Source organism: Thunnus albacares, chromosome 19, assembly GCF_914725855.1.
Source record: "Thunnus albacares chromosome 19, fThuAlb1.1, whole genome shotgun sequence".
Classification (NCBI taxonomy): Eukaryota; Metazoa; Chordata; class Actinopteri; order Scombriformes; family Scombridae; genus Thunnus; species Thunnus albacares.
In genome coordinates this window covers 10,763,664-10,785,361 of record NC_058124.1, presented here as the reverse complement: position 1 = coordinate 10,785,361, position 21,698 = coordinate 10,763,664, and the positions used below count along the sequence as shown (strand labels likewise).

General features: G+C 40.2%; 2 protein-coding genes and 1 long non-coding RNA gene across 7 annotated transcripts in view; 2 read left to right on the top strand and 1 right to left on the bottom strand.

Moving 5' to 3' along the window:
• rftn1a (raftlin, lipid raft linker 1a) overlaps nucleotides 1–10,405 on the top strand; it is a 27,822-nt gene extending 17,417 nt beyond the window's left edge. The window contains exons 4-10 of the mRNA XM_044335299.1: nucleotides 1,293–1,401; nucleotides 3,909–4,686; nucleotides 4,786–4,989; nucleotides 6,215–6,324; nucleotides 6,568–6,671; nucleotides 7,161–7,236; nucleotides 7,557–10,405. Of these exons, the coding sequence (XP_044191234.1) occupies nucleotides 1,293–1,401; nucleotides 3,909–4,686; nucleotides 4,786–4,989; nucleotides 6,215–6,324; nucleotides 6,568–6,671; nucleotides 7,161–7,236; nucleotides 7,557–7,985 (1,810 nt within the window). The 3' untranslated portion in view covers nucleotides 7,986–10,405. The remainder of the gene's footprint in view (nucleotides 1–1,292; nucleotides 1,402–3,908; nucleotides 4,687–4,785; nucleotides 4,990–6,214; nucleotides 6,325–6,567; nucleotides 6,672–7,160; nucleotides 7,237–7,556) is intronic.
• Nucleotides 9,036–17,108, bottom strand: oxnad1 (oxidoreductase NAD-binding domain containing 1). Its single transcript, XM_044335300.1, has 8 exons — nucleotides 16,986–17,108; nucleotides 15,794–15,906; nucleotides 15,143–15,209; nucleotides 14,932–15,035; nucleotides 12,911–13,052; nucleotides 11,123–11,368; nucleotides 10,854–10,962; nucleotides 9,036–10,645 (listed from the first exon to the last, which is right to left on the bottom strand). Exons 2-8 carry the CDS (start codon nucleotides 15,898–15,900, stop codon nucleotides 10,488–10,490), a joined length of 933 nt encoding a protein of 310 aa, XP_044191235.1. The 5' UTR covers nucleotides 15,901–15,906; nucleotides 16,986–17,108; the 3' UTR covers nucleotides 9,036–10,487.
• Nucleotides 15,913–21,698, top strand: LOC122969553. 5 transcript variants are annotated; one of them, XR_006399044.1, is made up of 6 exons: nucleotides 15,913–16,688; nucleotides 17,121–17,166; nucleotides 17,524–17,611; nucleotides 19,163–19,208; nucleotides 20,989–21,114; nucleotides 21,264–21,698. It is a non-coding gene; the product is annotated as an uncharacterized LOC122969553 (long non-coding RNA). The 5 variants fall into 5 exon arrangements; XR_006399042.1 differs by lacking the exon at nucleotides 15,913–16,688 and adding an exon at nucleotides 20,355–20,537 and having other exon boundaries at nucleotides 17,079–17,166; XR_006399045.1 differs by lacking the exon at nucleotides 17,121–17,166.

The window sequence follows — 21,698 nt, the reverse complement described above, 5'->3', positions numbered from 1 at the left end:
AACAGAAATCATATGCACACATGCAGAGACATCCTAACACGTAATGTTTCAACATATACACTGTCTCAACATCATAAAGTTGTACATGTGCACAATTTTTCACTTAAATCTTTATTGGCAAGAGATTTGCAACATTAAATGATAACAGCAACAATTGCATCATTCATGCAGTCCTGTTGGTGTAGCTCCATTTCTATTAGAGGCATGAATGTCCATTATTCCTATTTTCTCCTAGTTTTGCTGCTTGTAGTCTCAAAAAAAGTGTGTTTTTCCATCCATAAGTTCCATGTAATAGTTTATTTTCTATTAGTAGTAGTTTAACTAAATATTCTTCGCAATTTAAGTTGTTGTTTTGCTTAGTCTACAGTTTCATGTGTTCTGCGTGCTATTTTAATGTGAATTCATGGAGTAGCGTACCGTATAAACACACACACACACACACTCTAGAGCACAGGCAGGTGCCGGGCTGCTCCTTTGATGCCCCTCCTGCCAAGTGGTCCTGCTGCTTCCTGGCACCTGTCACCGTGGAGACGGCTGATTGCATCATCAGCGCTCGCCAGAGGGGAACGGCATGCTGAAAGAGAGAAACCATCTCTCCATCCTTTCATCTGCTTTCTTCAGTGATGGCCGTCGCCCCTGTTTCTTTTGTCCTCCTCGCCCCCCTTCGTCCTCTTTACTCCGCCTTTTATCTCCCCATCACCGCCGTCCCCTTTCATCAAAAACCCTAAAAAAAAAAAAAAAATGAAAGAAAAAAATCTGACAGATCAACTGTTTCAAATCTAGCTGAGAATGTCACTCGCGCCTCAGAGCACAAGATATTACAACGGCCTTCCCGCTGACCTCAATCCAAATCTGAAGAGGCGTATCTGAATACTCCTTTTATGATCGTGTTCTTGCAGTAGGAGCAGAGGAAATTCAGTCCCTTTTTCTGTCTAATAAGTCTATTGTGATTGTGGTGAATGTGTGTGCTGTCCTAAAATGGAAAATTCACCCTGTACCAGAATTGACATTATGTTTCCTCTGTGATCATTCTGGCCCAATAAGTACATCTGTCTGCCAGAACCTATAGAGCCAGGGCTCATTTAAACTGTAATGTTACTGTGTGATGAAACTGCTCTGGTGATAATGAAAAGGAAACTAACCTAAAGGAAACAGTCCAGGGTAATGTCATGTCAGTAGGAGCACGTTTGACGTTTTCTGGCTCCATAAGATTAGAATTGAACTGAACTAAATGACATATGATTTATGGTTTATACTGAACATTTCAATTCTGTCATTTCTCACCCCCATAGTTCAGAGAAAAGCCAACTGAGATGGGCAAGACATCGTCTGGAGACAGATGTGTGTGTGGCAGGTCATCAAGTGGCTGACCCAGAGGTGATCCAGAGCTATGTCAAAAGAGTGAGTTCAACCCTAAATATTGTGATGTCTGATGCTTGGGATGAGAATAATGTTCTTTGTTCTTTTTTGTGTGTTTTGCCATCAATGCGATCAAGAAAGTTAGAAAGTAACGGCTGAAAAAATGAGTTTTACTGCTCTCTGGTTGAAAGTTTCACGTGTTTACCTCTTTGTGATCAGATGTTCAGACGCTCTTTTTCACCTGTAACCCCAACCAAGAGTAATGTCACAGTGTACTGCAAACCCTGGAGTACACTTCTATATCGCTGCTGCAATGTTGAACCAATGGAGGTCAGCAAAAAGAACATGAAAAAAAGAACAGAAAAAAATCAGGCCATCAGACTGTAATTTCCAGGGTTGATTTTAAAAAAAAAAAAAAAAAAAAAAAAAAGAGAGATCTTGTGCAAAGAAAAAAATGCACTACAGCTTTAGTGATGAGGCCTCTACACAGGGTGGAGGGCTTAACATTGCCATAATAGTTTCAAGGAAAAACCTTCAACTGAAAACATGAATGCTATCTGAGCTGAAGGGCACTGAGTGCTTCTCAGTCAGTTTAAAGAAGACAGCAGGGCAAAGACAAATATTTAGCATGTTTTGAGTATGTTATGTTTGACAGCCATGTACAGATCTAGAGGGAGGAACAGGAGATCACAGGCTACAGGCAGGTTGTCTACATATCTTTTACCTCAGAAGGACTAATTAAGTGACTTCATCAGTCATTTTAAAGAATTATGTAACTCTTAATGAAAATTGTGTATTCCCACCTTCTTTTGTTTTTCAGTCTCACTTGAAAAATACCTCACAGCTGCTGGATTTGATTGATTTGGATTGTCTATCCTAATTGTATATGTGCATGTACGCACACTGTACTGCACCAAGGTGGCATAATCCATTTAATAGAATGAGTGATAATGTTCAGTCCTAATGGCAAATGCAAGAATTTAATTAAATCATTGCAAAGACCTTTTTTTCCCTCTTTTCTTTCTTATCTATTCTAGGAATCCAAAATTAAGGACTTTTCTCCCTGCTTTTGTTAATTTCAGTCAAATTAACAAAAGCATTTGATGTTGAATCAGCCACTACCCCCATCTTTGTTTCTGTACTTGTTGCACTGTGTGTGTTTTGTGTGTGTGTGTGTTTCATGTTGGCGCTGCACTGCTGTGACAGTGAAGGAAACATTATGGGGCTCAAAAGGCTACAGGCAACTGCCTATAATTGCCTGTCTGTGCCATATGGTAACCCTGCCTCCGGTCCTGACATGCAGAGCTTCTCCAGTTCAAATGGAGCAAATTTAATTAATGGTTTTCCATTTCAAATATTGCAAATTTACCTGACTGGAAGGATTTCAACTATTAATCGTGAAAGGAGCCAAGCAAGAATCAAGTCCAGTTGTTATGTGTTGGACTGAAATGACTCATAAAAATAGATGGACTTACTGGATTCCCACTAGTTGCATCTCCTGTGACTAACTGAGAAACAAAGGGAGGAGCTACAGTATATAATGAATGATAAACTGGCGAGACTTAACCCTAAGATACCCTGCCAACTACGGCGCTGTCACTGGCATTTATCAGCTGTAAAACTCACTTTTAGTCTCTCCGCTCATGAATTCGCCAACAGTCCAACAATGGGGAAATGAAAATGTGCTCTATTGAATAGATTTGCATCTGAACACCCAGAGAGCACAAAGGGAAACCTGATTGGATGGAAATGCACATCACTGAGTATAATGTGATAGGCTCCGGCAGCGTGACATGAATAACCAATCAGATCACAAGCTGCCAGAGAGTTCGAGATAAGAACCCAGGAGCTGTACTGGCCAGACAGACTGACAGGATGCTGTCTGTGTGTGTGTGTGTGTATGTGCGCGCACCATTCTATACTTTTATTTTTCCAATACTCGCCAGCTCACCCACTCTCAATCTGTCTCTGGATGTAGTCACCCAGTTTTATCTGAGTCTGTGTGTGTAATCATAAGTGTGTTGGGTGGTAATAGAGAGACTGTTTATATACGTGATTCATGCATGTGCATGGATGAGTGAAGTGTCAAAAGTAGTGGGTAATAGGGGAAGATGTGTCTCATTATTGTTCTGTTGGTAGTTTGCAATCTGATTTCTCTCCCTGTCGAGCCTGTCTAAAACTGTCAGCCCAAATATCAACTGACAATTAACCACTAGAGCTCCATGAGAGGGAGCGACACAACACACACACAGTCACACACATATGTGTACACACTCGGATGCGTGGAGATAATGAGGTCCTTTTGTCATTTGAATATTTGATCTTTGCAGATGATTAGGTAGGTTGTTATTTTGCAGGATTTCTCCTCTGTGTACGTCAGCCTTTGTTTGTGTAAATGAGGCTTTGTTTGTCTGAATCATGTAGAAGAGACTGCAAATTCATTTATGGTGCTGTCTTTTATACATATGTGTCACTCAAATTTGATTTTAATAGAGTTTTGTGTGTGTATAGATGATAACATTGTGTGTGTTTTTATGTTACCCGTACAGATCCAGGATGTAGCGGAGCAAGGGGTGATGTTTGTGGGCTTTCTCCAACAGCCAGGAGGAGCACCCTGCTTTATGGGGAGCTGGGACCCTGAGGATTTATCCTCCCTGCACTCCAGCCCTTCCCCCATACATCGACACCCCTTCAGCTCCAACACCAGCCCGACAGATCCCACAGAACCGCACCATAGTGATGTAGAGGCTGACCGTCCCCACTTTGAACCTCAAGAGTTAGATCGTGAAAGTGTCGGAGATACACAGGACCACAGGCCTTCGCTGCCCAGAGAACCAGACTTCAACCCTCTGAAACCCATCCAGTCATCAGAGATCAACACAGAGGAATCTAATGAACAAATTCAAACCTCGCACATCAGCCTCAGAGAGCCACTTGAATCAACAAACCAACCTCAAGATCACAGAAAAGTCAGTGAAGAAGCAGTTCAGTGGTGTTCAAATCAAAACCCAGTAGAGAACCAGGGGAACCAGCTGTGTCCTAGTACTCCAGAAACCGCAGGAACAATCAGACGGCATGACCGTAGTCCGCCAGATCTCAAAGAATCCACAGAGAAGCATTTTAAACTTCCAAATCGGAGAGAAAGACGAGATTCAGGCTCAGACAGCTGGCTCAGCTCTCCAGAACTGGATCGTAACCGTGAGAAAAAGTCCAACCCTACCTGTGTAGACGGGCAAAGCAGAGTGACGACACACAACAACAACAACCATATGCGGCTCAAGAATTCAGAGAAAGATAAGAATGCAACTTCACCACCAGCACAAGCTAGTAAGTAACAAGTTTCATGTTCATTTCCAGACAAATCACCACGATACAAAGCTGATGCTGGTGTCTTAACTGTCAATTTCTGCGTTTGTGCGCCTGCAGGGATGCAGCTCTTTGCTCTGTACAACCACACAGGAGAGCTGAACACCTCTCTGAGGTTCTACTCACTCAGGGTGCCACTGCGAGTACAAAAGGAGGCAGGGCTAGTCACAGAAGTTGATGCACATTGGCTTGACCACATGACTCAGCATTTCACCAGCGGCGCTCACCTCATCGATGGCTTTTTCCAGCTCGGAGACGATAATGGTATGTTTCGTGGCCTTAGTAAAGAACTGGTAAGATTGTCGTTTTCGAAGTGATTTTCACCCTGCGGTCTGACATAGTAAATAGTTAAAGCTGTTAGAGAGTTGTGACTGTTTAAAAAAAGGCAGCATTAGTGCTCAATCACATCACAAAGGTGAAACTCATTTAGTGTCCTCGCAGAATTGCTGGTGCTGGAAGCTCAGTGATGTAGTGACTACAGTAATTGGAGGTTGTACAACACAGCTAATATAACTCATCCAATCATTCTTGTTTTGTTTAATCAATCTGTTATTTTTTGGATCAATCAACTAATTATTTAGTCCTTAAAATTCCAAAAAAAAACACTGAAAAATACCAGAAGCCAAGGTGACATCTTCAAATTGCTTGTTATGTCTGACCAACAGTCCAAAACTCAAACATATTCAGTTTATAATTACATAAAACAGAGAAAAGCAGAACATGCTCACATTGGAGAAGCTGAAACCGCATGTGTGTGGCATTTTTGCTCGATTATAAACGAGTTACATGATTAATTAATTGCTCTTTCCATCGATCGAGTACTTCACTGACTGATTTCAGTAAATTTTAATTAATTTTCAGGGCTACATAGTTCACTAAAGTTGAACTGTATGTGAAAGCACAGATTTATTTCTTCTCTTCTTGCAAATCCACTAATTGCAGCGATCCACTGAAAATAACACTGATTACGGTCTGAACTGACAAAGCCCCTAAGCAGTATATGCTAAAAACCTCTTTGGTGTCTAAGCCAATCAGCTTCAATTAAAACTCCCTCAAGACCACAGCACAAACTCATAACCCACAAAATCTACTGTGTGTCGTCTCATAGTTGGTGGCCTTTTTAAAAAAAACAGTCCTCATTCTATTTTTGATTTATTTTTTTCCTCTCAAATGAATTTGTCAATTTTTTTCAGCTTATCTACAGACTTCATGTATTTTCATTGGTTTCAAAAACTGCTCAAGCTGTAGATCCTTGGTTCACTGCTGGGAAATGGATGATATGCATGGAGTTATGTGCCGGAAGTCGACGGCTTACACCATAAGTCACTGTTCAGTCACCCGTGGAATAAGTAGGCTTAAGCCAAAGGGAAAGGGGGGGATCAACAGTGAGAGATTGGCAAGTGGAGACGAGCTTTTAACTCCTGTCTGAATCACATACATGATCCTCTTGTTTATCTGACTCGCTGTCCAATTTGTCCTGTTCCTCCAGATAACGGGGTTTCATCTGTGGATAGCGTGTTCATCCTCCAGAGCTCTGCAGAGGAGACCACGAACGCCTCCTACGATGCTATCGTGGTTGAGCAGTGGACCGTTGTAGATGTGGGTCTTTGACTCTTTAATACTCTATTTCACCTGGGAGAGGATGTGCAATTTGAGGAATCCTTTGTGACTAAAAGCTTGAGCTGTTTTCTATCATATATTACATAAGAGGGGAGATAAAGAAAAATAGTGTGTGTTTTCCTACCTGCCTCCCGTGTATACATATATCAGTTTGCCTACATGTATGTATGATCATGTATATGTACAGTATGTGAGTAATGTGCTGCTCTTTCTCCCACTCAGGGTGTGGTGGTAAAGACAGACTACATCCCACTGCTCCAATCTCTTGCTCCGTATGGATGGAGGCTGATGTGTGTGTTACCCACACCAATTGTGAAGACCAACAGGTACAAAACTACACCCTAAATACCACGTTGTCGAACATAAACGCACATCTCTGCTAAACCAGTCTAACAAGTGCTCTGCTTTTTCTTTATATTCAATCACTGTGAATAGCATCACCTACAGTAAAGGACTAATTACTGCTTTCCTAATGAAGGCTGCTTTGTTGTCATTATTCTATTGTCCTAGATGTTGCCCATCCTCATTCTTTTTGGGATTAAGACTGACAGTGTATCTTAGATATGCAGGACAGATGGTTCAAGATCTGACAAATCATGATCATATGCTCATCTCAACATGAAACCGCTTTTGAACTCTGTCGGAGCTGCGAACAAAAACACAGCCGCTGACTTGCCTGGTGTCTTGTAACCTGTCACTTGACAGAACCGCAGCGAACAGAAACCGGATTCAAATACGTGTAGCGATATGCCAGCTCCTCAGATTCCAACATACAGGTAACGGTAGTTAAAGGGCTGCTCTTTTCTTTTCTACAGTGACGGGAGTTTGTCGACCAAGCAAATCCTTTTCCTTCAGAGGCCCGTTTTGCAGCGCAAGAGAAAAGACTTCAAGGTTTGCCCCCCACCCCCCTTTTTTTCCACCTTTTGCAACAAATCTGTCACTTGTTTCTGTTGTGCCTTTAGGATACGTGACTTTATGTCACAGAAGGTGCCATTAAAAATTCATGTTACTAAATATGGGATGTACAGCAAACCTAAACTCACTCAGGAGAAGTCTAATAATAGAGAAAAGAGTCTGCCTCAAACTGTACAGGAAAGAGGCATCAATGAGAGAGGCTTTGTTGTGGTTTGTCAGGTGTCTGGAGAGAGAGAGAGAGAAAAAGACACGGCACAAAGCGTAAAACTGTCTCAAACACATCTATTTGATTTCAGATGCTGAACCTCAGGGGTCGCAGCAAGGCAAAGAAAAACTCTGCTGGAGAAACGCCTGAGGAGATGGAGGACAGGTCCCCCGTGATGGAGACAGAGATGGACAGGTTGAGAAGAAACACAAAAGCAGAGGAAGAGGCAGAGGGGAGGAAGAGCTGGGACAGCGGAAGGAGCGAAGGAGCGAGCCCTCAGGAAGGTGGTAAGGAGAGCGAAGGGGATGCGCAACATCAAAAGGGCCTCTTGCTTCTACCGGGGAGCAGGGCTTCCGTTGAAGACCAGGAAGAGGAAACTGACATCGACAAGATCCTTATGTCCAAGCAGGAAAAGTCGGTGAGATGGACAGATATGTGTCAGAGAGATGACGGAGGGGTCAAGGAGGAGGTGAAGACAGAAGAGAGAATCAAACAGCAGCTGTTTTCTGGCGTCTGTTGACACATTGGGCACAAAATAGGCAATGGGGAGCTGAAACTTGGTTAGTTTATCCAAAAAAAAAGCCTTTTGAAAGGGATGTTTTGTTGATTTGGATGTTTAGTTCCTCTGTGGACAACACAGACGTTGTATCTATATCACGTACTGTTGCTAATGCTTCAATCTGCTCTGGTTAGGGGTCTGTGAGGTTGTAGGGAACCAGTGTTGTGCAGTTCTCTGCTTCGGGTCAGTGTTGCTACTGTATTTGATGTTATATGAAATGAGACCGTACAAAGCTAAACAGTACAACCTAGAGCAAGTCTATATCCCGAGCCTTAAGTATTATTTTCTTGCCAATTGTTGTATTTTACTACTTTCTTGTAATAGGATTGTTAAAAAGGGAGTATTGATTTCACTGGGCTTGTTGTATTTTTATATGTAAAAAGAAAACTTATGATAGAAATGAGAGGGGGAAAGCAAACAAAGTACCTAGTACGTTATGTTGATGTATTACCTTTACATTTAAGGGTCAGTTCACCCAAATTACAAATAAATACATCTTTTCAGATATGTCATAAATTTCTTCCACCCCAATATAATGGAGGTGAAAGGAATTTTGTAGCAGCAGCAGCAACGTTTTTCCAGAATTTGTCCTGTTTACGGTGGATAAGCCCCTTTGCTATGAATAGTTTTTATTAGAACTACTTGGTACCAAAGAAATGGTTCCTAAAATAAAATTGTTAAGTGCATTCTGTGGATTGTCCAGAGTAATGGGGACATTTTAAGAGATGGAGCTGTTGACTTTTATACATTTTTCAAAGCTATAAGCATCATAAAATGAAATTCTCTTCAACTCAGATGGATACCACTACTGTAGATGAGGGAGGGAGTATATATTTCTTTGTAGTTTGGGTAAATTGACCGAGTAAGAGTTTCCTCTTCAGAAATTGTGTAAAGTAGAAATCAGCTATTTATTACTTATTTCCCGGACCACCTGTGTTGTGTGTGTGTAAGTAGTGTGACATGCAAGTCTTTACATAAAAGAAGAGGTCAATAAAGTGTTTAAAAAACAAATTGACTCAATTTCCTTTATTTCCTTTAAATCTCACGTTACCAGCATAAACAGTTTTCCTCATATGAGGAAGAAAGGCGGAAACAACTCAAATGAGTCAACAGCATATCCCCCGCTGTGAGACGACGGCAAGAAGCCTGCAACCATCTCCAAGGGATGTTCGGTGATCCAAGCCAATCAGAGACCACCTGGAGGTTCCATTACAGTGCACCATGGGATATTCGCTCCACCCCGGGATGAGAAAGCGTTTATGGGTATGTGAACATGTGTGATTGAGGGAAAGTGTGAGATGGGCACTGTGTATGCTTCTAACAGTGTAAGTGAGTAAAACGGGGACATTGGCCAATATGTGGGTGATTTAAATTTTTGACTCCAAAAATGCACTCAATAGTGTCAAATTATTCGAGTAAACTGTAGAAAAGCATCGCTCATAACTCTAACCAACTCTAAAATCTTACGTTCTGCAAATAAATAGCAAATTTCTGCAAATAAATAGTGGTACCACCAATTATATATATGGTATAACACTTCTAGTAAAACATTTCATCAAATTAGAGGTATTTTGATATAAGAAAATAAGTCCTTAAACATAGTGTACAGTGTAAAATAGTGGCACAGATTGCTATTTTGTTCATGTCCCAGGGCCTTTAAAGGAACAGTTCAACATTTTGGGAAATTCACTTATTCATTTGCTTGCTGAGAATTGGGTGTAACATTAAAATTTGTTTTTAGTGTATAACACAGTATTTAGTGAACTTTAGAGGTGCTGGTAGGTGGATTTTCCAGTTTTTATGCTAAGCTAACTAGATGCTGGCTGAAGTTTCATATTTGACGTAATAATGTGAGAGTGATCATGATTTTCTCATCTAACTCTCAGCAAACAGTTTTTCCCATAATGTCAAACTACAGCTTTAAGACATGCTTGTAAAGGTGAATGCATGAACATTCAGGTAAAAATAACTAAACATCATCCATTAATTTTGTTTTAAGTAGCACCTCAGTCAAGCAAGTTGAGGCTGGAAATGAGATAGGACTTGAATCTGTGTAACATCTGTGTCAATGTGTCCATCATACACATGTTGGGGACACTGGAGTTGCAGATTTATTGCAACAAGCTGAACAATGGCTTACTAAAAGTCAATAATTACCCAGTCTTATGTTGTTCATTGTAAGAAATAAAACTCATTTCTACTGTGAGTCAGCTGCTAGCTGAAGAGTGGGTGGTCCCAGCGGTCTATCACAGATCATACACAGGTCAGGTTTCAGCAGCAGCAGATTGGAGGTTGAATTCCCGCAACTACTTGAGCACGCACATCAACGTCCACATCATCGGAATATTTCAGCTTCTTTCCATTCTCAACACACCCAGACCGAAAAAAAAAAAAAAAAAAAAAAAAAAGGAGCAGGAGTCAGGAGAACAACCCTGTAGGTCTCTGGGAATTGTAGGAGTTTTTCTACCACCACTTCTCAAAGATGATTCTGTCTTTTGGGAGGCCGAGCTCCATGAGGGTTTTTGAAACTGCTTCAATCATGGGCGGTGGCCCGCACAGGTAACACAAAGTCCTCTGTGGGTCTACATGAGTCCTCAACTGTTCCTCCGTGATTCTTCCGTCTGGGGAGACACAAAGGGAGGTCAATCGATTAATCAAGACTCCTTGTGGCATCCGAGTCGCCGGTGTGGAGCTTTGATAGTGCCTGTTCTACACGGTGACACAGATTAATCAACAAAGACGGGATGCAGTAGAATGTGACATTCACTCAATCATTTCAGCTTAACAAAGAAAGGTGGATGTGTGTATGAGTGCGTGTGCATTACTTACGCTTGATAAATGGCTGGAGGTGTGAGTCCACATCTGTGCTTTGTTGCGTGACATGGAAATCACAGGACAGCTTGTCAGGGAACTCCTGGCACGCCTCCATGATGGACCTCTGGGGACACAGAAGATAGGAAGTAATACATTTGTAATAGTTTCTTCGTATATACTGACACACACCTTCATGTGAACACTCACAAATCAGCAAATAACCTCCCCCCAGGTGTCCTAAAATCCATCACAACTATCTCCAAAAGCATAATACAAGAACACACCTTGAAGAGCAGCTCCTGGGTGTTCTTAGCGCTGTAACAGAGATGGGTGGAGCCTATGTTGTAGTCCCGCCCGCCCGAGGCGTGGTTGACATGCAGCAGATCTGTCATGTGCAACAAAATAGAGTACAGGGGGTTGATCCCTACACCACCAGCCACCAGCAGCAAATCCACAGAGGAGTCAGTGGGCGACGGGTCGAAGAAGAAGTCCCCGCCGACGCGCATGGCCACGTGGGAGCCCAGTGTACACTGAGAGGAGGGAAATGGAGAGGAGAGCATTCAAAAGAGTTAAGCCAGGTAACTTTGACATTTTGACTCCTGTAATCAGCAGCTGGAACACACCTTTTTCTGAGATATGAGGAATAAATTTAAAGAAAATTACACTACATCTTAGGCTAGCCTCAGGAAATAGCAAAAAAGACACTTTTAGATCAGGATGCACACACTCAAAATACCTATGTTACAGTATGGGTGAAAGCAATTTCACAAGTTGCACAGAGGATGTCTTTTGAAGTCAAAAAGAGCAGAAAATATGCCTTCATCTGCTTTTGTACACATATGAGAGCGTGTATGCATAATAATGCACGCACTCTTAATCGGCTATCACGGTCTCTACACCGTTCCTGCTCACAGGGAGGTAAACAATATCAAACAAAAGGATTATCAAACGATCCCAGAGCTGAGAGCTGCATGTCGCTGAACACTTAGGCACATCACACTACTTTCTGTTACTTATTTACACACAGCAGAGTAGCTCAGAGCTATTTATTAGGGCCCATCATCAAACATAGAAGCTGCAAACAAACACGCAGACTATAGAGAGGTTAAGGTGAGCTGGAGGAAAACATTCTTCATATTCATGCAACTACTCATAGAACAGAATACTGACAAAAAAAAGACTTTTTGGAGCACCTGCTTGATAGATAAAACAGCATGTTACACATTTTGCATTATTTACTCTATGTGGGCTTGCATAGTATAAAGAGTTCAGAATTTTTTAGATGAACTTTTATAGTTCTGTTTCACAAATACTACATGTTTCTAACTGTCAGTTCACTTGAACTAATACTTAATAGCAATTACACAGAGATGCAGACACATCAGGGACATAAAGGCAACAAAAATTAGAAGCAAATAATGAAAAAATGAATTATTTAAGTGGTTGCACTAAATGTTCAATCAGAGTTGATAATAACTTCTTAACTTCTGCAGTGTCGGACAAAGAAAGAAGAAATAAAACCAAAAATCTTTGGTAAAAATCGCAAATTTTTGTGACTTAAATTCCTGAGTCATGTTTCCTTCATTAAACAGCTGATACCTTTTGTACAGAACTCCTCAGCTTTCACTTGTGTGTTTAAATCGGTAGTGCTACGACTTATACAGGTGGTGCAGTGATTCCTATCAGATAATTGTTTCCTTCCAAGTAGTTCTGATAGTTACTAACAAAGGACTTACAAGGTTTACTAAAAAAAAAATTAAAAAGGCAGCAGACTGTGGGGAGAGGGAGAGAGAAGGATGGAGGAAGCCACACCAAGTTGGTGCCTGGCAGCTGAAACCCACCAGCAGTCGATCAGCTGACTTGATGATATAGATGATGGCTCCGATTGTGAAAATATCATCTGACTTTTCACTTTCAGTGGTGTGACTATATAAAACCATCATTTCTCAACACCCTGATGCTCCACTTGTTGTGTTTCTGCATGTCTCACTGTATTAATGGGGATTTTCAATATCATAATTGCATCCTTGGAATGTCATCTACATCATTCAGCGAGGGACTGTCCCACTCACCGTGGTATGAATCCAATGTGCCGGGGGGTGTTTACTGTATTTGACAGCCAGTTCAATGACTCCCTCCCTCTGCAGCAAACCCGGGCTGGAGCACATGGAGAAACCTCCCACCTTCTCTACACCAGGAATGAAGAAGTCCACCCTGCACACAAAGCATGATTGTCAGATTATTTTGGGCTAAAACCTGTGAAGTTTCCCCACTAGCCACGACAGTTCTTCTCTTTAACGTGACAATGAGGACTAGAAAAAAAAGCTGACTATTCTGATCTTTAAACAATACTTAATTCAAGAGTAAAAACATGCTGAACTCCAGGTCAAAGTGTGATTGTGGGCAGAGAAGTGCCCCTTGACCTCAGTGAGGAGGGCAGCCTGTTCTAGAAAGCAAGCAGAACAAAACAAAACCAGATGGAAAGTTGCCTGCTAGTTAGTTTATTCAAAGTGTTGCGTCCCAAACTTATACCCAACATGGCGGCATCTGTCCATCAGCAGGCAGAGCAGAGTACCCCCAGAGGAAAACAGCAATGCTAAACAGTTGGGCTAATGTTCCACCAACACAATGACCCACTGTTACACCAGAGAGAGACACTGACTCCACAAGCCTCAGAGGCATCATAAATATGGATTTGCTGTGGAGACGCACACATATGTTCCACCCACCTCCTTCTTCTTCTTCTTCTCCTCCTCCTCCTCTCCCACCTGGAGACCAACGACTAAACAGTCCTTTTTCTCAGAAACACTGAAACTCAAGGATTTCCATCTATTTACATTCATTATCAGGCACCGCAGGGCAGCTGGCTGCCAGTTTTATATCTCACCACCGCCCACCTACAGTATGGGCTCGTGTTAGTACTGTATGCTGCATGGTAGAGCAATTAACACTGGCAGCACTGACTGACAGACACAGACTCTGATGAAAGCAGAACTTTTTTCTAAGAAATACTTAACTTGCTATTATGGTTATCAGACAGTCACATGGAGTCAGCTGTAAAGCTAAAACATTTCCCAATGTTGTGCATCAGTCAAAATAAAAAGAAAAAAGAATACATGCAACCACTGTGCATTCAGCAGACACCTACACAAACTTATGAGGACACTTGAGCTCATTAAGTCCCCAAAAACTATTTAACAAAAAGCTCTAAATCATTCAGAAGCTTTGACTAAATCCTCCCTTTGTTTCATCTGATACATCCCTTGACAGCACACTGTCTTCACCTGCTTTAGATATAGATTAAGTAAGACTGTAACTCATGTTTACTGTCAAAAGTTTTTAAAGAAATGAAAACCCCAAGGCCTGTAGTGAGAGAAATCAAACAATGCCACCACCTTGTGGTAAGAATAAGCACTACAGGCAATATGAAAAAGATATTAAAGCAAACTCAAGTAGAAAGAGGGACATATTTTGGCAAGTTCCTCTTATTACTTACAAACAAAGCAAGTTCTTTTTGTTTTTGCAAGCCAGAAAAACTACTGCAAGAACTTTTATAGTTTGAGAAAAACTGAGCAGAGGCAGGTTTCTGGTGTCTAAGCATGACTTACTCACTCTGCTGTTACTACAGCTCAACATCAGTCCTGTAAACTGCATTTAAATATATATTCTTCAGTTGTTCACTAAAACCTTATTCTTTTACTATGGTATCCAATGCCGTGAGAAAACAGAGAAGAGCGTGCCCAGTGTATTTTCAACGTATTCTGAAAGGCTGTGTATATTCATTATATTACAGCAGTGCAATCTGACAATTATATGTCAAAACATGGTGGTGAACAATCAGCAGCCAGGCTGAATCACTGGCTTAATTACATAACAGTCTTGTTGCCTTTTTCTGTCCTTACATGTGTGTAGATTTCACCAAACTGCATTTTCAGCACTTTTTTTGTGATGGTGAAGTTAGTTTAATAAAATCTAAGTCTCAGTACTCTTCTTAGTCTACTTTGTGCAATACAATGTAACAGGTTTTGATTAGTCCCTGAAAAAAAAGCAAAACTTAAATGAATGGGACAAGACTTAAAATGTGTCTACTCACCACTGTCCTGCTTTGAAACTGAAGTCTGGATGGACGGCTATTCTCAAGCGTTTGACTGTTTCTGACTCGTTTATGATGCCACATACTTTGGCAGGATACAGAGCCTGTGTGGAGATTAGGAATAGGTTAACTGTCTGGATCAGCATTTGATACTGCACAGGAAATGGTTACAGTCAAGACGAATATATCCAGAAACAAAATATTAACTTACATTTTGTCTGCTGTTGCTCGCTGTCCTCTCTAGATGGTCCATTTGTCTTCTGGAGGTCATATTTCTTCTAAAAAAGTAAAAAAGGAGATATCTTTTGTCACTTGCCTTGAACGCCAAGAACAACTCTTTGAGAAGAGAGACAGCAGCGTTATGTGACAAGAAATACTGAAAAAGGAGAGTGGACTTTGCCCTTATTGTCAGCAAGGTTGTACGAACTTAAAGGGCCAGTTCATCCAAATGAAAACTTACACCGAGTTGAATATAGCCATGCAGATAGTTTTGGTTTTATGTGGTGAAGTATTGAGATGTCACTTCTAGTGCAGCCCTAATATAGTGGAGGTGAAAGCAAGTCTTTTTGTGGTATTCAAAGAATAAAAATAATGATTATTAAAATACATTTGGGTGTTGAGTAAAGCCTGAACTCTCTGTGTGGCTATGTGAGTAACAGTAAGGATAAGTGAGAGAACTTATTTTTAAGCTTTGAACCGATCCTTTAAGGTAAAACACGCTTAAAAACTTGGAAAGTAGATGCAGCAGAACTAACAATTGTCAAAATATAGTTCCCTTGTTGCCCACCTCTCAGGACTGAGCAGCCAGTAGAGAAAATACCCCACAAGAAAGAGAGACAGGTATATAATAAATGAAACCCACCTTTTGATCGAGCTGGCTCCCAGCAGGCGGGAGCGGAGCAGACTGGCGGACGGACACGTCAGGCTGAAGCTTCGGGCAGCGGATACAAGGATGCCGGGGACGCTCATCGTGACCTGTGTGTGGATATCATGGATGTATTAGTGGTTTACGGTAGGTCGCTCGACACGAAATGACGTATTTTTGAGGGAAAAAAAGTGTCGCTCGTCATTTTCCTTTCAGAATTTTGTTATGTCGCAGACGCCGTCATATTTTGTCGCGCAATGTGATTGGGCAGTGTGTCGTCATGGAGATTGTAGTTTTCACTGAACTTCCTTCTGGTCTGTAATTTACGGAAGAGGGTTAGGGCCACATCATATATCCATGGGCCAAATGTGAAAAATGTATTTGACTTCTGAGTTTAAAGTCAGAACTCAGACTTCTGACTTTAAACTCTGAACTCAAACACATTTTTCACGTGGCCGTAATCCTCTTCTATAGTAACTTTAGATAATGTGTAACTTCCTTGCTCAATAAATCCTGGTCAGTATGATATATTGTAACGAAACAAGCCGGCTGGATGATAGCGTCTGGTTACTATGGAGACGACTGAAACCTTTCGTCGAAGCATAAACTGAAAACGTCGCGCGACTCTTTCATTTCTGTTGAGCGACACTTATCACAAGTGTCGAGCGACCTAAAACGATGACTTGCTGTCATCTCCGTTTAGCGTCGCATATGTGAATATGAGCGATGACAGTACTGGTTTCACTTTTTTTCTCTTTAGACTAATATATTCTGTAAATTTAAAGCTTGAGGTTCAACCACTGAGCCTTTGTTGAGCTAAAACGTCACCGCTGTCAACGCAAACCAAACTCCGTTCACGGAATGATCGAGTAAACCTTTGCCTTCCCGTCAGGTAAACCATATCTAAAACGACATGAAAACGTGCCGTAATTTAACTTAAACTACTCGTATCCACCAACTATTGTATTTTTTAATGGGAAACGATGAAAGGAATAATAAGCGGGTCGACTCTAACCCGTTACTGATCTAAAACCGACTAGATGTATTACTATTATTATCTAAAAGGAGTTTGGCGTGACCTCTTTCGTCATGCGGCTGATGTTTAGCTCACAAGCTAACATATTCCGGTTAGTTATTGGACAGACACAACACTTCAGAAAATAACAAGCTGCTGAACCATTATTCTTACCAATATATGGTGCCACTGTTTTTGTCAAATGCTGTTCATGTTTTTGCTCCAGTATCTTCGGTATAACCTTGATCGCGTTTAGATTACATGACAGTAGTGTTCCTCTACTGTAGCCGGCTTCTTCTTCTTCTGCAGCGTGAGGCGATTCATATCCAATTGATCGCAGTAGCGCCCTTCTCTGGTAGGTTGGCAAAATAGCTTCTAGGTCTACTACAATGCAGTATGGACCAGATTCACCTCACTCACTTTCCCACAAATGACTGTCCAAATATCCCTCAAATGCCCAAATCCTAAATGAATTCCTACGGACAAATGTGTACAAAGTTTTTGGGCTTGAGACATTTTTTGATTCCACGGTTAAAAAGACTAAGGTCACTGGATCATCCCAACCACATTTCAACTGGCATAATTTCAGTTCAATAACTACTCACAAATAAAATACTTATAATAATTACTATATTGCTACTACTATACTACTATATTATAATATGATACTGCTCTTTTTCCTTTATTTTAAAATTAAGTGTTTCTGGTTCAGTGAAGCACTGAAGTACAAGAACCCTCTCAACTGGCATCTTTGTCCAGGTCCAACTGAGCCACGCTTTTGGAGCCACACTCCAGAAATGGTATGTAAAATGTTTTTTTTTCTATCCATCCATTATTTGAGATTGAAGGTGCAAAATAGAGAACTGCAACATCTTGAGGGGCTACATAGATGATTTTTATGATTGTTTCAATAACTTCACCTGTTAAACATTTATTCTCATATCTTCCAGGGTTAAATAGGATAATATGGTGGGTAAATCAGATTATTCTGCTAAGGACAATGTACAGCTGCTACAAATGCTATTAGAATCAGAATCAGATTTATTGCCAGTAGGTAATCAGATTACATACGAGGAATTTGACTTAGTGTTGTTTGGTGTGTAGCAGTCAAAAATATACACAAAATATACACAAAATTAAGAGGTCCTGAATAATATAAAAAAGAAGAATTTACAATAAAAGAAAATGTAAGATATAAAACATAAAAATATAAAGATATATTAAATATTAATAAAAATAGAGGAATGGGATAAATGTATAGTATATGCAGTATGCATTATTTGTAATAATCATAGAACAAGTTGTGTTAATGTAACGTAACCTAATACACAGTTTATATGTTTCTTTGACACACACTCTCACATTAAGAGGGGTCACAGCGACAAATTTACTCAGTGTTTTCACCAGTTAACCCCATTCCTGTGTTGACACAATATGCAGTACCAACAAATGTTAAAAAAATATATATATATCAGGAAATAAATTTGGCCCCATCTACTGGTCAGATAACAGAAGATACTTGTTTTGTAATGAGGTGCGGCTTGAAGTAGAGCTTTCATGACAGCAGTCCTGCTGCTTCATCAGACTGCTAGATTGGTCAAATATTAGAGCTGTGGAGCTTATCAGGAGCTTGTAGTGAAGTTCTTAGTATATAAGCTTCTGCAGGTTTTCTTTAGTTAAAACTAATTTAGGGCTACTTGGTTATTTCACTGAAAGAATGACATAAGTTCTCTGTCATAAATTTAATCATTGCATTAATATTGCAGTGAAAGGAAAAGTATATAGGTTAATCTTTTCTAAAAATGTAGGTAAAAATTTTGTTATTGTAGCTGAATAAGCCAAAAGCTATGTGTAAATTAAGTGCCTTATTGAAGCCGTTGTTTTGTTATGATTGTATTGTGTGTTTTGTTTGTACTCCATGTAATGCAACCATGAAAAAATCTGAAAAGTTTGAACTTTACAGTTGCTGTCTGAGAGTTTAGGTGAGGAAGCTGAGGTTAATACAATGACGCATAAAGCCTGCAGTTACACACGATGGTGGAAATATTTAAATAAAAAAAACGGGTTTCAAATGTCCACAAAAATGATCAGAACTGGAGGAGTCTTGGTGAATGTGTTCCTGTACTCACCAGGAGGACATCACTCTTACAACAGTCTAGTTTAGGTGAATTAAAATTGAAATTTGAATACAACTAGTTTAAGATTAGGCATGTAGAGGTGTGTGTTAAATCATGGTTGCACGTTTAGGTTTGTGTGCGTCTCTGTCCGTCACTTCTGAGAATAATAATTAGGAGACACACACAAATAAACAAAGAAAATGTAATTGTTAGATTCCTTTCTGCATTCCACAGGGTTTCATCTCTAGTTTGTGGAGTGCTGATTGGAGGTGAAGCTCAGGTGAGTTTCAGGCTTAATTACCGACTCCAAAAATAAATAACTCTTAAAAAGCACAGAAGCAAACCGGCCAAACAATGCCATCCTCAAATCAAACACAAGCGCACAATGCAATACATAGAAACTTGTTTCATTTACAAGAACAGAGCTTGTCCTGCTCCACCCAAACGCCTGGAAGAGACATCTGTTTATTTGTTTTGCTTGTACAATTTCCTCTACAAAAATTTCATTGGTGATTCAGAACATACACTTTTATTTACCTGAGAGGTAGTGAGTGTTTAAAGGGCCTGTAAGGTTTGTGTTGTCTGAGAAGGCCAGTAAACTAGATCTGTGTGTGTGTGTGTTTGTGTGTGTGTGTGTGTGTGTGGTTGCTATCCTTTGATACAGTAGCCGCTTACTTCCTTTGAGATGTTTTTGTTAGCTGACTCTACCTGTCCAACTGGCTGCCTTCCTGCCCTCTTTCCCATAGCTAGCACGCCTTGGTTCAACCTGTTGTTCAATACTGCACGAAGACAAAAAGACATCTTCAGGTTTATCATTTAACAATGACTTACTGGACTAATACACATACAGAACATGTGTAACGCAAACACATTACTGTCATCACATACAAAGTGTGGACAGGTGCTTGTATTTTGAACCAGGAGCATCTGTGTCAACATAAATATTTATGCACAGTTGAATGAGTTGTGAGTGGAGTGTGTCTTCCATTGTAAATGTGTCTCAAGGTATGACCTTGCATAGGCCAATCAATCAATCAATCAATCAATCAATCAATCAATCAATCAATCAATCAATCAATCAATCAATCAATCAATCAATCAATCAATCAATCAACATAATTAAAAATAGATCATGATCAGACTTTTTTTTAAAATTTTAAAACAATTATTGACATCAATTACAAGCTGATAATAATGAAATTCCAGTTACATACAATAAATAAAATTAGAGTTTACTTCATATATTTTGGTATAAAATGAATCTTTAAGTAATTGAAATCCAGCAACGTATATTTTTACATTTGGCAGCCAAAAAATATATGATATTAACTGCAGCATTTCAGAGCAGGTCATTTGTATCTGAAAGCAATGTTTATAGTGTATGTACATCTCTGTATGCATGTTTTCTTTATCTGATCTGGCTTAGGTTAATGATCACCTTTCAGTGAGAATGCCTGCGGTCTGCGGAGAGGAAGACAGATTAGGAGATATGGGACAGAGATAAAAGATTCGTGAGATCACATGAGAATGGCGCATCTGGTCACAGAGAGTTGGAGAGGCAGAGCAAAACTGAGGAGTTATGTCAGAAGAAGCTGCATCAGGTTGAGATGTGAGTGAGTAGGGAAAGTGGCAGTGTCAAAATGATAAGCCTTTTTAGTTCACTGAAAGTTTAAATAATTTATTACACACAAAATAAATGGCAAATATCCGGTGGTTCCAGCTCCTAAAATGTGACGATTTGCTGTTTTTATTACTGCAAATGGAATATATTTGGGTTTTGTGGTGTTGGCTGGAGAAACCAGGCAATGTAAAGACATCATCTTGAGTTATAGGAGACTGTGATGAACATTTTTCCACATTTTTTTCAAAAAGTAAACAATTCATCTATTAATCAGAAAATTAATCAACAGATTCATTGATAATGAAAATAATCATTAGTTTCACCCTTATAATGTTCCTCTGTAGGGTCATCTGCATCATCTACATTTATGTAATCTCATATGTGAGAATGTGTGTGAGAGTCCATTCCATTCATATTTTATACCTGTGTGCGTGTGCAGGATAAAAGACAATCAGACATACTGTGTAGTGGAGTGAGGAAATGACTCTGCAGAGTTTCGACTAAGATGGGAGATGGGAGGAGAGGGAGTCCCCCAGGTATGCAGGCCACCGACTGCTGCCAGCAGGTGAGAGATAGAGAGAGAGAGAGAGAGAGAGAGAGAGACAGGTATGACACACTTTCCTGTTGCCACAATAACTTTCACTGTAACCATGGAGGGGCAAGATAGCAGGCATTCTCTGATTCCTCCCTCCTCTTTCTGTTTCTGTTTCTCAGCCCAGACTGAGTCGTCTCTGTTGGCACCAACCCACACAGAAACCATGTGGCCTGGGATTCCAAAGGCACACAGAGAGAAACAGCTTTACTAAGCATAACGTCTAGGAATGACGAGGATCCAATGCACTCCGAAACTTGGCCTCTGCACAAAAGATAGAAAAAAAGATCTTTTGTGATGGATTTTAATCACTAATGTGAATAATGTAGCCTATCTGAATTCAAAGAAGTGGAGTGGAGATGGAAACTTTTGCTGTAGTTCAGCAATTTCTTGCAAACAAGTAAGAATGAATTGTAGCTTAAGACTGTTCGTACTTTTAAACTGAGATTTTTCTTATTGATACATTGATACATTTTATTGTTCCATATCATGCTTTAATAATGAGGCTGTAGACAAATTTCACTGTGGACAATAAAGTGTAGTGTTGTATTGTGTTA